This window comes from Berkeleyomyces rouxiae (assembly GCF_048999995.1).
Source record: "Berkeleyomyces rouxiae strain 22BRR77 chromosome Unknown BrBRR77_ptg000012l, whole genome shotgun sequence".
Taxonomy (NCBI): Eukaryota; Fungi; Ascomycota; class Sordariomycetes; order Microascales; family Ceratocystidaceae; genus Berkeleyomyces; species Berkeleyomyces rouxiae.
Genome location: NW_027396502.1, coordinates 230,579 through 244,414, shown reverse-complemented (window position 1 = coordinate 244,414; position 13,836 = coordinate 230,579). Strand labels below are relative to the sequence as shown.

Below are 13,836 nucleotides of genomic sequence, written 5' to 3'. Positions count from 1 at the left end.
CGCTGTAGACAGTTAGTCCTACACGAACAGAACTTCCATATCGACCGGTAGCCTCAATTTAGAATGTTTCGTAAGAGCCCATCACAAGTTCTTTGAAAAATAACAATATTAGACATGTTCTTGGTGCTTATATATGTTCAATTAACCCTACATTGCGATAACCCCAAGTAACAGAAAACACCCATGCCGAATGAGTTGTAGAATCTCCAACAATAGAGACCAACTTTTTGAAACAAGAAAGAAAATTGGACTTATTAACATAATGGGGTTTGAATAACTAGTTAACAAAAATAAACAAAGCAGTTCTGGGGGTATTTAAAGTAAAACCCCGAGCAGAATCAACATCTTCTTCGGGGGAGGAGATGGATTGGAAGGAAGAAAAGAGAGTGTCTGCAATTCTAGACAAGGTTGGCTTGTTCTGTTAAACCAAGCTAATCAGGGCACTAATAGTAGAAGTGAGTAGAGACGAAGGCAATCAAAAAGGAATTGTAGCAGAGACCATGAGTTGCATATGCCCTCTATCATGAACCACCAACCCGGCGCAGGTGGAAAAGGACATCGCTGACAAGCCCCATGGAGTTAGGAGGGACTTCAGCTAGCTCATCTCCCTCGGCAGCGGCTGCCAGCACCGGCACAGACGGAGCTGCAACACATGACGCGCGCGCCTTTTCAACCATCATGCCAGGCACGCGCGGCACAGGGATTGGTGTAGTCGAGACCCGCGGTGGGGTTTCTGTTCCCACGGCGCGCGGCTTTAGTAGTTTCGGCGGCGCGTTGGGGGTGGAAGTGGTAGAAGAAGGAGGGGACATGGGGGCCGATGGACCCGGGGCGGATGATGAAGGTATGATTGAAGTCGCAGCTGGTGTTGATACCGGGGCCGTTAAGTACTTAGCTGGCACCGGTACAGGGGTTTGCTTGAGCGGTGTAAGGGGTGTGGTGTGTGTGGTGGGCACAGCTGTTGGAGCCGAGGCTGGAGCCGGAGCCGGAGCCGGAGCCGGAGCAGGAGCAGGAGCAGGGGCGAGGGTAGGAGGATGAGTGGACACTGGACGTTGGATTTGAGACTGAGGCCGAGGCTGAGGCTGAGGTTGTATCGCAATAGCCGGTGCTATGGTCGGCGCAACAGGTCTCTGAAGACTTGTTTGCGGATATATCGGTTGAGGCGAGGCCTGTGAGGGTGGAATGTATGGAAGCCGTGGCTGGGGTCGAGCCTGAACCTGTGGGTAAGATTGTTGTTGAGACTGAAGCTGGGGTTGAGCAAGAGCAAACTGGACTTGCTGGTTATGCTGCATCAAAGGCTGTTGAGCAGCAGGCCTCTGCTGGTTCACTGTGTTTTGATGTGGGAAGTGCACATACGGGCCTGTCGCAGGCGTATAATTGTACACTGGACGTGCTGGCGGGGGGACTGGTCGCTGCTGAAGCTTCTGAATCTGTAAAGGCGCAGCGAGAAATGACGGGGCACTGGGGGCAGACGTTGCCGGCAGGGGCAGGGGCAGGGGGGTATACGCCAACTGTGGCTGTTGGAAGCGTATGTCCCCTACTGGAGGTTGAGGTGAGGGCTGTTGTTGACCATTTTGCTGCACAGGCGGCGCTAAACGCGGCGGAAAGAAGCCTTCTTTTGGCTGGTGTTGTTGCGGTATTGCCATAAATGGCTGTGGGACACCGACACTGGATATCTGTGGCATAGCTAGGACAGGCGCAAAGATGTGATTGGGTCTGGGGATAGTCGGGAGCAGCGTGGCTACCTTGACCGGCCTTGGCTTCTTCACTTTGACCGGTCTTGGGATCGAGGCAAGGAAATCTGCAGCAGAGTCTGGTAGCTTGACGCTTGGGACACGGCTGTACTGCGCACGAGAATCTGTAGACTCTTCACCCAAAAAGTGCCATAGTGGCCTTCCATTCTTATCAGCAAAGTCCACGGCCTTTTGCTCTGGGTTGCACACATCATGGTAGGCTACGAACTCGCCCCACGTAAAGCCGTCAATAAACGGCTCATCACGTCGAGGCGCAGCTCCGTCTCCACGTACTGCCTTGAGAGCATCACGCGCCGCCTTAGACCGGGGCATGGACACTGCTATGGCTGATGCTTTGGGCAAGTGGAAGTCGGCAGGGTCGGGGACAACGAGCCACTTCCACTGCACTTCAAGCAGCTCTTTGTTCGGGATTGACTCCACCAGTAGTATCTCTTCGTCGGCTCTGTTCTCAACCACAACACCAGCAAACACGTCCTTGGTGTGAAGCTGTAGCTGGCAAATATCTCCGGGTACAAGTGCTGCAGCTGTGCGTCCTATACGCTGACTCAACTCCAGGTCATAGCCTGTAAGACTGCGGTCACGACGGACACGGTGGAAGCGGCAACTAAACTCAAACGCCTCGTCTTTGTACTCGGTGCCATCGGGGCCGAATACTGGCACCTGACCTTCTTCAACAAAGGCACCGCCGGCCGCCGCACACGTTGCATGGTAGACTCTAGTACAGCCGTTTTGTGTGCATTGAATGCAGGCACCACGCTTGGAATGACATAAAAGACACTTAAGGTCATGGCGCAGCTTCATAACAGCCTCAACCCCACATATGATTTCAGAGCCATCTGCAGCCTCATCGATGTATGTCTCGGGAAGATATCGTGCACACATGCGGTGAGCCGTGCGGCTATCATCGGTTGGAAGGACATCAAGACTCCGAATATCGTTGGGGCACAAACAACACACAGTTTCAACGCGCGATTTAGGCTTGACCTTAACCTGAACACGCACCTTCTTCTTAGTCGGTAGTGCATTCTCGTCTTTTACCTTCGGCCTTTTGCGCTTCTTGGTGGAAGTTGATGCCTTGCTTCCGTGACTAGAATCAGGGGGTGAAGGAATTCCACTCGCAATCTGATCGTTGTCACTGTCGCTATCGTCTTCCTCATCATCTACCTCAACCTCAATATACTCATACTCGACATCCTCTTCACCGCGAAGCTTGCGCTCAATCTCATACACATCAACCCACACACTGTCTTGCGCTTCGGCACACTCGCACTTCTTAGCAATCTTTCCCATAGGGAGCCACGTGTCTAGGGCAAAATTGACAGCCTCAGCGCAATTGTAGCCAAGGTTGTAGCCGGAATGGTAGCCGTAGGGGTAAGTCACCACGAACTCGCCAGGGTACGAAACCACTTTGTTGACAGTGATATTGAAGTGGTTCTTGAGATGCTGTGGCGAGATGAGGAATCCTTTATGACGGAGAAATTGGTCACAGGACTTGGCCTCCTGCGGCCAGATCGTCCTCATGGCGGCTTCAAATCGTCGCGCATCAGCCTGTGAGATGCTGTACCATTGTTTAGGCGCACCAAAGTGTAGATAATTGATACTGTACAGATCAACGTCTTCCAGATGCCAGGCAAAAGTGGCCTTCCACATGCCAAGGTAGAGGTAGGCAGTGTTGACGCCAGGCACCTTTGTGCCGAGCACATCTAGTAAATTTGGCAGCTTATTCAGATTCCATTGCTCCACTGACTCGTCAAATAGCGTCCCCATGAGATCGGCACCATACAAGGGTTGGGCGTATGTAAGTGTCTTCCAGTATATGCGCTCGAGCTCTGCGCAGCGCTCTGGGGTGAAATCGGAGATATCCATATTGTAGTCGAAGTCTTTGAAAGCCTCCTCGTCGATTTTCGCCGAGGCTTCACGCCTGCTGAACTTGCGCCGTGCTGAAGTGGACTGTGTAGTTTCTGCGACAGCGGTGGCAGCGCCTATGTGACCTTTTGACCTAGTACTGGTCGGGACGGGAGAAGTGGCTGGATTCTCATCTTCTATTGATGCCAGGACCTGATCTGGAGTTGCACTGTTTGTGGCGGCGCGTTCGGAGAGGGCCATGTGGGGTTCCGAAGCCCGGTTGTTTCTAGGCTCGGTAGGCGTTGCAGGGTCTTTTATAGCCTGGTCGCTGTCGTGCTCGTCGCCCTTGGAAGAAACTGGTGTGATAGGTCGACTGTTACTGCTCCCGTTGCTGTTGCGCTTTGTGCTGCTATTATCAACTTCATCTACATGTTCTGTCTTAGACTCGGTCTCTACGGTAACGCCGGTGGCAGCGCCTATGCGGTATTTCCGGCTGAGTGGCCGTCCACGCTTTTTCCGATTTGTAGATGAGTCTGTAGATTCTGCTTGCGCCCTTCTGGTAGGTCTGGTCGTCGATGGCGGCGCAGCAACCCGCGGCTTATCAAAATTTGCCCTTCTTTCGCCTCTGCGCGCCGGCGGCTGGTGCTCGCTCTGGTCGCAAAGATTGCGCCACTGTGGGATATTGTATATTCGGCCGTGAACAAAGTTGACTTGGCGGTAGGTACCGGAAGAGCCCATTATGTCCTGTTTGATAGGGTTGCGCACGCGCACTTGTTTCGCCAGATCGTCAATGGGCGGTAGCGATTCTTTCCATTCGGGCGGAGGAATTATTTTAATTATTCCTGACTTCATTCCATAGCAATCGACAGCTTCCATCTATAGAAGGAAAAAAAAAGAGATTAGCGACTAACTCTAGAAGGTAATAGGGAGCATGGAGGGGAGGAACGCACGAATTTCTTGAAGTCCTTGAACTGGCGCATGGAGGGCCTGAAGATGGGCACCTTTCCAGACCATTCATCGGGAAGCACTTGGCCAATATCCTCTTCGTCATCGCCCTCGGTAGCTGGTGGCAGCTGAGAGGTAGCATCTGAGGGTTCTGTTGTATTTAGGTCTGGGCTGACCTCGTCGCAATCGCTGAGTTCTGAATCATCGTCGTCATTGTCGATGAAGGGAGTGTGTTGGATATTATGGGTCTCGCCTGAGGTCTCGCCGGCCAACTGAGAAGTGTTTGTAGTGTGAAGTGCCGAAGGGGAACAATCGGGCGCAGGGACCGACGGTGGCCGCAGATGTCCGGGCTCTAGTGGTGACATTATAAGCGCGATCGGCTGGGGCGGGGGGTAGACCCAGAAAAGTAGTGACGCTTGGGGCGGATGCGGTCGCCGATGCCACGGTGCGCTTGTGTAGTTGCTGGACAAGCCAACACAAGAGTAACACTGGCTCACGAGTTTGCTGTAGGTAAGACGAGGTTGGGGTCCAAGAGCCGCAGTCGATAGTCGTGGTGGCGAGTCGGAAAGCAGGCCGAGAAGATGAAGATCACCAAGCCCGTCTACAGAGCGCTACATTTAGCAGACTGAGCAACGGATAGCGGAAGGGAAATCGGAGTCTGATGTTCTTGGTGATAGTCGTAAATCAGTTTCACGGCGCGCAAAAAGAGCCAAAAATAAAAAGAAATTAAAATAATAAAAAGCCGATGGGAATAAAAGAGTCGAAACGTCGATGTTGAGAAGAGAAAAATGGAAGAAAAGACAGAAGAGGGAAACACAACGGCAAAAGAGAGGGAGGGAGAAAAGACCGGGCCACAGCTTCAAGGCGCCTGTAAATTTCAGAAGAAACCGCTTACGGGGGGGGCTAGAAGACCCGAAGATGCCTAGAGAGAGAGGTCAACCAGAGCCTGGATGCCTACAAGGGTCTCTATTCTGCAGTGACTGCAGGCTGCCGGTGTGCTGTAATTCCTTTCCCAAGGGAAGGTCGCTCTTCCGCAAACATCCTGTTGCCTCCCCTCGTTAAGCGCCCCTCACATGGTTCGATCAACATGCAATTTCACGGCCACATCTATCCATGCACTGCTGCTGAGTCATATAGATTGATAACGGAAGACATCACATGACGTGGTTTTTGAGATCTGATAAGATTGATACTGTACATCTACGCTCGGAGCAACCAACATCCTGCGAGACTTTGAAAAAGTAATAGCAATAACATATACGGTCATATTGCACATAACTATCAAACACTAGAACTTCAACAACAAGAGCAAGAATCAATCAATAAGACCTAGATGTAACTATGTATCGATTCACATATTGTTACATATTCATTCATCTGCTTGTACTACTTGGCTACTACTTGTATTACCGGTGCTACTACAGACATGTTTGTATACACTCTCGTTCTCTTTCTAGCACATATACGTACTACTCTTACAAACTATATACACATATTATTCTACTGCTACACTTCTACCGCATTCGCCATCAGCATTTGGGAGATTGGCGATGTCTGCAGCCCTAAGCCAACAATCTCAAAAATCAAAGGGATAGTCCACGTGCTGAGCCAACCAATGCCTAAATAGATTCCGTGTTAGTTCCTGATCACAAAGTGTTTTTGACATCAGTCTCGCTAACTTACCCGTGTATACCACAAGCTTTGTGACCACCTCCACATCGTATCTGACACGGGGTTTTACTAGCCTCAAAAAGACCTCACCGTCGCTCATCTCGCACTCGCTGCCAACGCGCGCATCCCGGATTGTTTCTACGGCAGCGGGCCCCGAAATTTGCAGCCCGGATGAGACGGCCGCCACTGCCACACGGGCATCTCCGCTGCGGCTGTCATTGCTATCCATGCTCTCGCGCCGCCTACGCTCACGGTACGCTAGTGTTTCGTATGCGTCCGCCGCGCTCTGTGGGCCAACAGAGACTGATCTGCCGCGACTGGGGTGGCGGATTGTCTGCACCACGTCCTGGATATCGGATACACGCGGGAATACGGTGTCAAGCTGTGCTCCTCCAGGGACATATTTATACTGTGAAGCCGATGTGAAAAAGCGCCGAGGCCAGATAAGCCCGGCCTTCTCAATGAGACGGAAGAAGTGCGGCAGTACTCGCAGCATTGTGGGTTTAGTAACTTCGCGCCAAACAAGAATCACAAGCACACCAAAGACCAATCGCGCGGCAACCACGGGCCAGCCAAGAGCCATGATATCAGCCACATAGTCGGACTGATAAATGGGCGCGCGCACATCAAATCCGGCCCGACCATAGCCCCAGGTACCAAACTCAAGGCCAATTACCACGCCAGCAAATGAGACGCTGTCGTCAAAGCATGGGCAGTCGTCGGCGGGCTCGGGATGCACCCAGACCAAGGCAATAATTATGAGCGTAGTCAGCACGGGGGCCAGCCACGAGCTCTGATACATGTACTGGTCTACCCATGAGCCATATGTAAACTCTAGCCAGCCAAGCGCAATACCCAGCAGAGAACCACAAATGACATCCAGGAAACCATGCATACCGCAGTACAGACGACCAATGACAATTGAGACCGCGTACAAATAGCATAGAAGCTCCAATGCTAGACTTGTCGAGTTTGAGAAGCTGTTTTCTGGACTCCATAGCGTCAAGAGTGAATACACAGCGACCGAAAGTGCATTTGTACTATGTGTAGAAGGGAACCCGTATTCGAGCGCTGCGCTACCCGACATGGTGATGCGCTGCAGCGGCGGCGAGAGTGGGCGCGGAAGCGACAAGAGATCTTTGATGAAGCCAGAGAAGAAGACACCACCTGCAAGCATATGCACAAGACCCTTACCGAAGGCCTCGAATCCGCACCAGAACAATACGGGCAGGCCGATCATGAAACATGTGTGTGTGCCGAGGTTAGCCGTGATGGCAAAGTAGCTGTCGAGGAAGGGCGACCGAGCCCATTTCTGAAAGGCGGCAAGATATGGCGTTTCCCAGCGCACGAGTGGGATGAGTTTCTGGCGCAGCGAGTAGCGCCATTGCGGCAGGGCTTTTCGGTCTGGCACGGAGGAGCACGGAGAGGTTAGCGCGGGCTGTCGGACGGGTCGGGAAAGGTGTAGGATAACACAATTAGATCCTAGGCTGACTCCAATGTCCGGCTTCGGTCCAGTCCTTGCGGTCCGATTACGAGAGTGGTAGAGATCTTGCGGCTACCCCGCCTGTGCAGTGCTAACTCACAGTGATTCTGGCTACGCAGCCCGGCATCAATGACCTCGGGCTTGGACGACAGCACGAGGGGACTCTGGGCCACCTCTGAGCCGACCATGTTCTGATTTGAACGAAGGTTGGCGCTGATGAACGTGGGCTAAAGACAACTGAAAAGAAAAATAAGACCAAAAATCAGCACTGAATACGCTCACTGAAGAAATTAAGCTACAACAAAGGCAGCCGCTTAAAGATATTCTAGGGTGGGTGATGAGAGCGCAACGGGGTTGTTTCGAGGAAAAGAAACATTGATGAGAAGAGAAAGCCAATCATACAAAAGGCGGTATGAGGCCAGGTGTGAGAATACAGAGGGGTCATCGTCACTTTAAAGGCATGGTTATAAGGCCTTGGCACAGTATCCAGGGTTTTTCTTAATTTCCTAAGCGCAAACTACAGGGGCTTTGGCACTGACTTTGAACTATAGTCACATGTAATTTGTGCAAATTGGCTTTTTGCGTTCACAAGTCCGACTCCGACACGTTAGGGTTAACCAGGCAAATGATCTCCATTTTAACCCTTCATCAAGTCAACCTCAGTTCATCCAATGGTTCACTCAGCTAATGGCAGCTAGTTTTGAGAGTTATGTCATCCATAGCTGGCAAACACGTCGTTATTACCGGCGCTACCGGTGCCATTGGGTTCGCCATTGCCCAGCACCTTGTCCGCGCTGGCGCCGCGCAGCTCTCGCTTCTCGGCCGGCGCGCCGCTGCGCTGCAGGATGCCGCTTCTACGCTGCGGACAACAGACCACACGGGCGCGGCGCATGACGGAAGCAAGACCGATGTGAAGATATATCCCGCTGATATTGCGCAATTGAAGGACCTCAAAGCGGCGGTGCAGCAGATCACAAAGGTGTGTGTGTGGCGCATATGGGAGCATCACCACGGGAATGCAATCAAGACCAATCAACTAACGTTTTGCAAGGAACCAACGCATATCCTTATAAATGCTGCTGGCATTGCGCAAAATAGCCTGCTCATGCGCGCGCCAGAAGAAGATCTTTTAGCAGTGGTCAACACGAACTTGGTCGGGACGATGCTGGCCTGCAAGTATTTTTCACGGGCCCTAGCTCGGGCATCGGTCGAGGGTGACTGTAAGCCCCCTAGACTTCTTGAGCTTCAACGTAGTTGTTTTTGGCTCAGTGTAACTGCGTCTAGATGGTGCATGTCCATGCTAACTATATTGAAACAATGTCTTCAGCATGCATAATCAACGTCTCCAGCCTGCTTGCCCTTCTTGGTGGCCGCGGGGCTTCCGCATATGCGGCATCCAAAGCTGGAGTTCTTGGTATGTACCTTGCCACAGACCCCATAATGGAACTGCCATTCCAGCTACTGACAAACCCCAGGTCTCACTCGGGCTTTGGCTACAGAACTTGGTCCGCAAGGTGTGCGTGTAAATGCTCTGATCCCAGGCTATATTGAAAGCAAAATGGTCTCTGGTATGGTTTCCCTTCCCTCCCCTCCTAGCCCAGATATCGTTTGAGCTGATAAGTGCGGCCCTAAAGACATTTTCACTGCGACCTCCACCTCCCTCACCCAATCTATCCCGCTTAAACGCCTAGGTACCGTTGATGAAGTTGCACATGCGGCCCTCTTCCTCGTCCAAAACAAGTACGCCAACAACTGTACGTTGAATTTGGATGGTGGCTTGAGTGCTGGTATAGTTTGAAGTTTCAAGGTATAAAAGCATGGCCAACAAGAAAAACTAAGAGATATCACTTCTCCGCATTCTAATCCTCGATGAGAATTACGCCATCGTCGTCTTCATCTAGAGTCTGAACGTCTTCTGCCACGCCGATATCCGAATCCGCTGTTGCAGAAGCCACAACACTAGTCTTGGCCTTTTTGGTTTCTACCACCTCTGTCAAGTCATCATCATGGGGTCGCTTGAGCCCACTAGGCACAGTCTCCTGAACCGTAAGCCCATCATCATCATCGTCGTCATTGGCGGCCGTGGTAGGCTTGGGTTTAAGAGGTATGGTAGGAACAGTATGTGGGAGCAAGACAATTGGCTTTGCCTGGCCAGCCTCACCCTCCTGGAGATTGAGGATTACATTGACAAAGGTGTTGTCATCATCCTCATCAATAATAGTTAGGAAAGAATCCGGTTTAATACCTTTTGATAGTTAGTAGATAGCCATAGAGGAATTAATTGTGGGCTACAAGCATGCCAGGGTAAACTCACCGAGCTCAGAAAGCTTTTTACCCAGATTTTGGTCCTCATCTGCGTCATAAAGAGGGCCAATATCGTTGTTGACCACAATATCTTTGTTCCCATAACCCAAGTCTGTTCGAAGGAAACCATCTACCAAGTCTGATAGTTTCGCAGTGCTGAAGTTAATGTTGATGAGGGCCTGGAACGGACTACAGACCGGGCAATCGGGATTAGGCTTGCGGGATTTGTCAGGCGCCAACAGCCGGTTGGGTGCAAATGGAGTCAAATACACCTCCTTGACTTTGTCAAACTGGCCCTGTAGAACCTTGAGGGCTTGAATGACCGACAAGCCGGCAGAGATAGCGTTGGTGGTGGCAATTGCAGGAATGATGTTGCCGGCCATCTGCTTGATATCAAAACGTGACTTGGTGGGAATGCCAAAGGTATGTGCGCGCAGGTTAGCGGCTGATGCAACAAAGTCGAGAGTGTCGTTGTCGTCTTTGTCAAATGTAATGCATGGCTTTTCCTCCGAATTGTCAGATTTCATGTTGAGTATTCTGTTGCCCAAACGTTCGAGACTATCCATAAAGACCGCGACGTTGTCGTTTATAGACCAAGTATCCTGTCCCCTCTTCAGAATTTTATCCGTTTGGGAAACGTCCAAGTTTTCGCTCAACTGATCAAAATTGAGAGGCACAGGGGCACGCTTGCCCTTCCACATGTCCTGCATAGACAAGAGTCGTTGGATATCAGTGTCAAAGACCTTGGTGAACAGCAATTTGCTGAACTCAAGTTTTCCGATAGAATTCCAAATAGCCTTTAATGCCGCAGACTCTTTGCGCAACTCCTCAATCTCAGCCGAGTTTTCGGAGTCTTTGCTATGGTCAAAGGCGGACTCATCCTCGCTTTCGCCAAATATCTCGTTGAGAAGATAACTCTTGGCCCAAACAATGCAATGAATTGGCTGACTAGGTGTGCTGCGAATCGTACAAACAGGAAACGTCTTGGGTGTTTCCTTTGGCGTGCAGTCGTAGCAGGCCGTAACACCCTTCTTGATGACTTGTACCTGGCCGTTGAAGCCTGTGGTGCCGCTCTCAATCAACGGGATATCTGCAGCGAGGCACATTTTGTTGACATGTCGCCTGGCCTCCAGATTGTCAAGAGCATTGAACACAAGGGTAAACTGTCTAAACCACTTGATACCAAACTCTGAGTCCTTGATGTTGGCATGGTAGGCTGTGATGTTGGTGTTGGGATTGAACTTTTGCGCAACCTCCTTAGCAACTAGAGCCTTGGACTTTTTGATATGCTCGTGTCGAAAGAGGAACTGGCGATTTAAATTTGAGAGATCGATGGTATCAAGGTCGACTATGTGGATGTTGGCGAAGCCGCTGAGGACCAGATTTTTCAAGAGCTCACATCCAATGCCACCAGCACCGACCATGAGAACGCGAGACTGGGGCAAACATTCGGTTAGAAAATGAAGATCTGCAAATAGGACCATTGGATGTGAATGCGGGTGTTGAATATTGACAGAGACGTAGTAGCATGCCATGCAGTCACTCTACGGGGGCGACGAGGGGCGGATGCGCCACATGACGACATGGCGACAAGGTCGTCTTAGTGAAGACGAGGAAATGGCAGCTTTCACTTACCTCCTTGATTTTGTAGTTGAGTGACACCCCCAGAGCCTTCTTGAGGTGAATATCTCGCTGTAGTGATGATGGTGGCATTGGTTGGGGGGCAGCATCAACAGCGCCAACTACCGGCGCAATCACGTCGCCGGTGGCCATGGCGAATTATTGTTGATTTTTATCCGAATTATTTTTTTGGACTACCAACGCGCTGGGATTGGCCCGGATAAGGGACAATAGCGAATATGTCGTGAGATGAAAAAAAGGCGGAAGATGGGATAGAAGAGTTGGTAAAAGAGAAGTGTGTGCTGAACTAAAATGTCAAGCCAGCGAACTCTGAAGCAGTTGTACGGAATGATAACTTGCGGACAAAGAACCTGGAGGAAGCTTAAACTCAGGGCGGATTGTTGTAGCTATCGCCACACCCAGCCACATTCCTGTGGTGAGCGCCACAATACGCCGAAGCAGGTCCTATAGACACATTCGCCTGGCAGCGTGTCGCTCGCATGATCGAATGCAAAGTTCTGGTGATCTTATTTACTTTTGTATTCACAGATCTTCCCGATTGTCCCAGACGCGTCGCGAGAAATAGGCTTCAAGCTCGTGGTGGATTGGATTTGTTTTGAAAACATATAGTAGTATACAGAGTCTATGGGAAGACACCACTCTTTCACCCTTCTCGCCGCGCGCGTTGCCTCCTCTTTGTCTTGCAGACGTTCTGTTGCGCCCAAGAACAATGATTTAATGTACAGTTCCTCCACAAAGATCACTTTCACCAGCAAACGTCAGATTTGGCTGGTCTACTCCAGAAAAGTGCCCGACGGGTTGTCCTTCTTCCACACATCGTTTATCCCTATGGCTCTAGTTAGAATGAACACAGATACCGGCTTACACCCCTCATGGTTGACTTGGGCTGAACAGATACTTACGCTTCATGCAATGCGGGCAAAGGCGATGCATGCGCTTGGTGTTGCCGCATCCCGGACATGTGCACAACGCATTGACATCTTCCAGAGCCTTGCCGGCCATCTGCCTGTGTCTCTTCTTCATATGAGACGTCTTCTTCTTCGGTACTGCCTTTAGAACCCCCTCCCAAATGTCCTGTAGCGACGGCAGTCGGATGCTAATTCCTGGTAACGGTACCGATATTGAGGGTAGGAATGGCATCGTCATTTTCAGAGTGTGCGCGTAGATGCTGACCCAGCCGGGTACAGTCAATGATGACGCAGCAAAGAGGGACCCAGAGGTCAGGCGTGGGAGAGCGGCTGAGGCTACAGAGGCCAGGCGAATCTGATTGACGGCCGCCATCGTGGTTGGGATGCCGCGAGATAGCGAGGTCAGGACTGAGCTGGTCAGAGGGAGGGGCTGGGCAAATATCGCGATCGAGAGGGTGTAGCGAGGCAATTGAAGCGTGGTTCAAGGTCAAGCCCTTGGCCTGAAAAGAACAATTGGCGGGATTCAGGCAACGCCTATATCACAGCTGAAATGAGATATCGTTGTAGTCGTACCTTGCCTCATGGTAAAGACCGTCTTTACTTTTTTGCTGGGTGCATCATGGCTAGCCTTGCGATGAGAATCTGCAGCCCCATATATTGGTTGTACTCCAAAATCCAAAAGCCCCAGAACTGGCAAATTTGAGGTCACGTGGTCGCGCGCGACTTAGAAACCCGATCGACGTTGAGGGAAACGGCAGGTTCTGGGTTGGGTCTGGCACCCCGGCTTGGCGGCCAATCATGTTTGGATGGGCGTGCACGGACGGCTTTTCTCTCCACGACCAGAAGACCCCTTTCGTTTCCCCTTTCACAAGTAAAGCCAGCCAGAGTTAGTATAGTATGTAAGATGAATGAATTAAGTAGCCAGGAACCAGAAACCAAACAAGCCAAACAAGGTGCCAAAGGATGGTCACCCCTGAGACTGGGGTTATTGAAGGAGAATTAGGGGGTAGAAGGGGGGGGGACAGCAGTAATGAGTGAATGAGTGATCGTAATCCCAGAGAGAGGAGGCCAGCGAAGGGTGAAGGGGAGCAAGTCAAGACTTGTTATGAGTATCAGCGGTGGTGATTGTGTCTCGGTGTACTGGTGGTATATACATACGTGTGTACATAGTTACAGATACACGGATATGCAGATATGCAGCGTTGCACACTGTCTAGGTAGTGGCTCATAGTGCACGCTTGTACTTGTACTTGCTTTTGTATTCGGATTTGTACGTACCACACTTGTA

The 13,836-nt window shown here is 51.0% G+C and overlaps 5 protein-coding genes across 5 annotated transcripts; 1 reads left to right on the top strand and 4 right to left on the bottom strand.

Moving 5' to 3' along the window:
• Nucleotides 1-521: 521 nt before the first annotated feature.
• On the bottom strand, nucleotides 522-4,906 carry BROUX77_007350 (uncharacterized protein; the record flags this gene model as incomplete). The annotated part of the gene is made up of 2 exons (XM_073752436.1): nucleotides 522-4,472; nucleotides 4,547-4,906. The coding sequence occupies 2 exons, from the start codon at nucleotides 4,904-4,906 to the stop codon at nucleotides 522-524; spliced, it is 4,311 nt and encodes a 1,436-aa protein (XP_073601643.1).
• Nucleotides 4,907-6,047: 1,141 nt separating this feature from the next.
• BROUX77_007349 (uncharacterized protein) lies at nucleotides 6,048-7,883 on the bottom strand (the record flags this gene model as incomplete). The annotated part of the gene is made up of 3 exons (XM_073752435.1): nucleotides 6,048-6,160; nucleotides 6,225-7,616; nucleotides 7,796-7,883. 3 exons carry the CDS (start codon nucleotides 7,881-7,883, stop codon nucleotides 6,048-6,050), a joined length of 1,593 nt encoding a protein of 530 aa, XP_073601642.1.
• A 521-nt stretch (nucleotides 7,884-8,404) lies between these two features.
• Nucleotides 8,405-9,493, top strand: BROUX77_007348 (uncharacterized protein; the record flags this gene model as incomplete). Its single annotated transcript, XM_073752434.1, has 5 exons — nucleotides 8,405-8,674; nucleotides 8,747-8,915; nucleotides 9,023-9,109; nucleotides 9,171-9,263; nucleotides 9,330-9,493. The coding sequence occupies 5 exons, from the start codon at nucleotides 8,405-8,407 to the stop codon at nucleotides 9,491-9,493; spliced, it is 783 nt and encodes a 260-aa protein (XP_073601641.1).
• Nucleotides 9,494-9,554: 61 nt separating this feature from the next.
• Nucleotides 9,555-11,772, bottom strand: BROUX77_007347 (uncharacterized protein; the record flags this gene model as incomplete). Its single annotated transcript, XM_073752433.1, has 3 exons — nucleotides 9,555-9,940; nucleotides 10,010-11,435; nucleotides 11,635-11,772. 3 exons carry the CDS (start codon nucleotides 11,770-11,772, stop codon nucleotides 9,555-9,557), a joined length of 1,950 nt encoding a protein of 649 aa, XP_073601640.1.
• Nucleotides 11,773-12,413: 641 nt separating this feature from the next.
• Nucleotides 12,414-12,921, bottom strand: BROUX77_007346 (uncharacterized protein; the record flags this gene model as incomplete). Its single annotated transcript, XM_073752432.1, has 2 exons — nucleotides 12,414-12,466; nucleotides 12,543-12,921. The coding sequence occupies 2 exons, from the start codon at nucleotides 12,919-12,921 to the stop codon at nucleotides 12,414-12,416; spliced, it is 432 nt and encodes a 143-aa protein (XP_073601639.1).
• Between the last annotated feature and the right edge of the window lie 915 nt (nucleotides 12,922-13,836).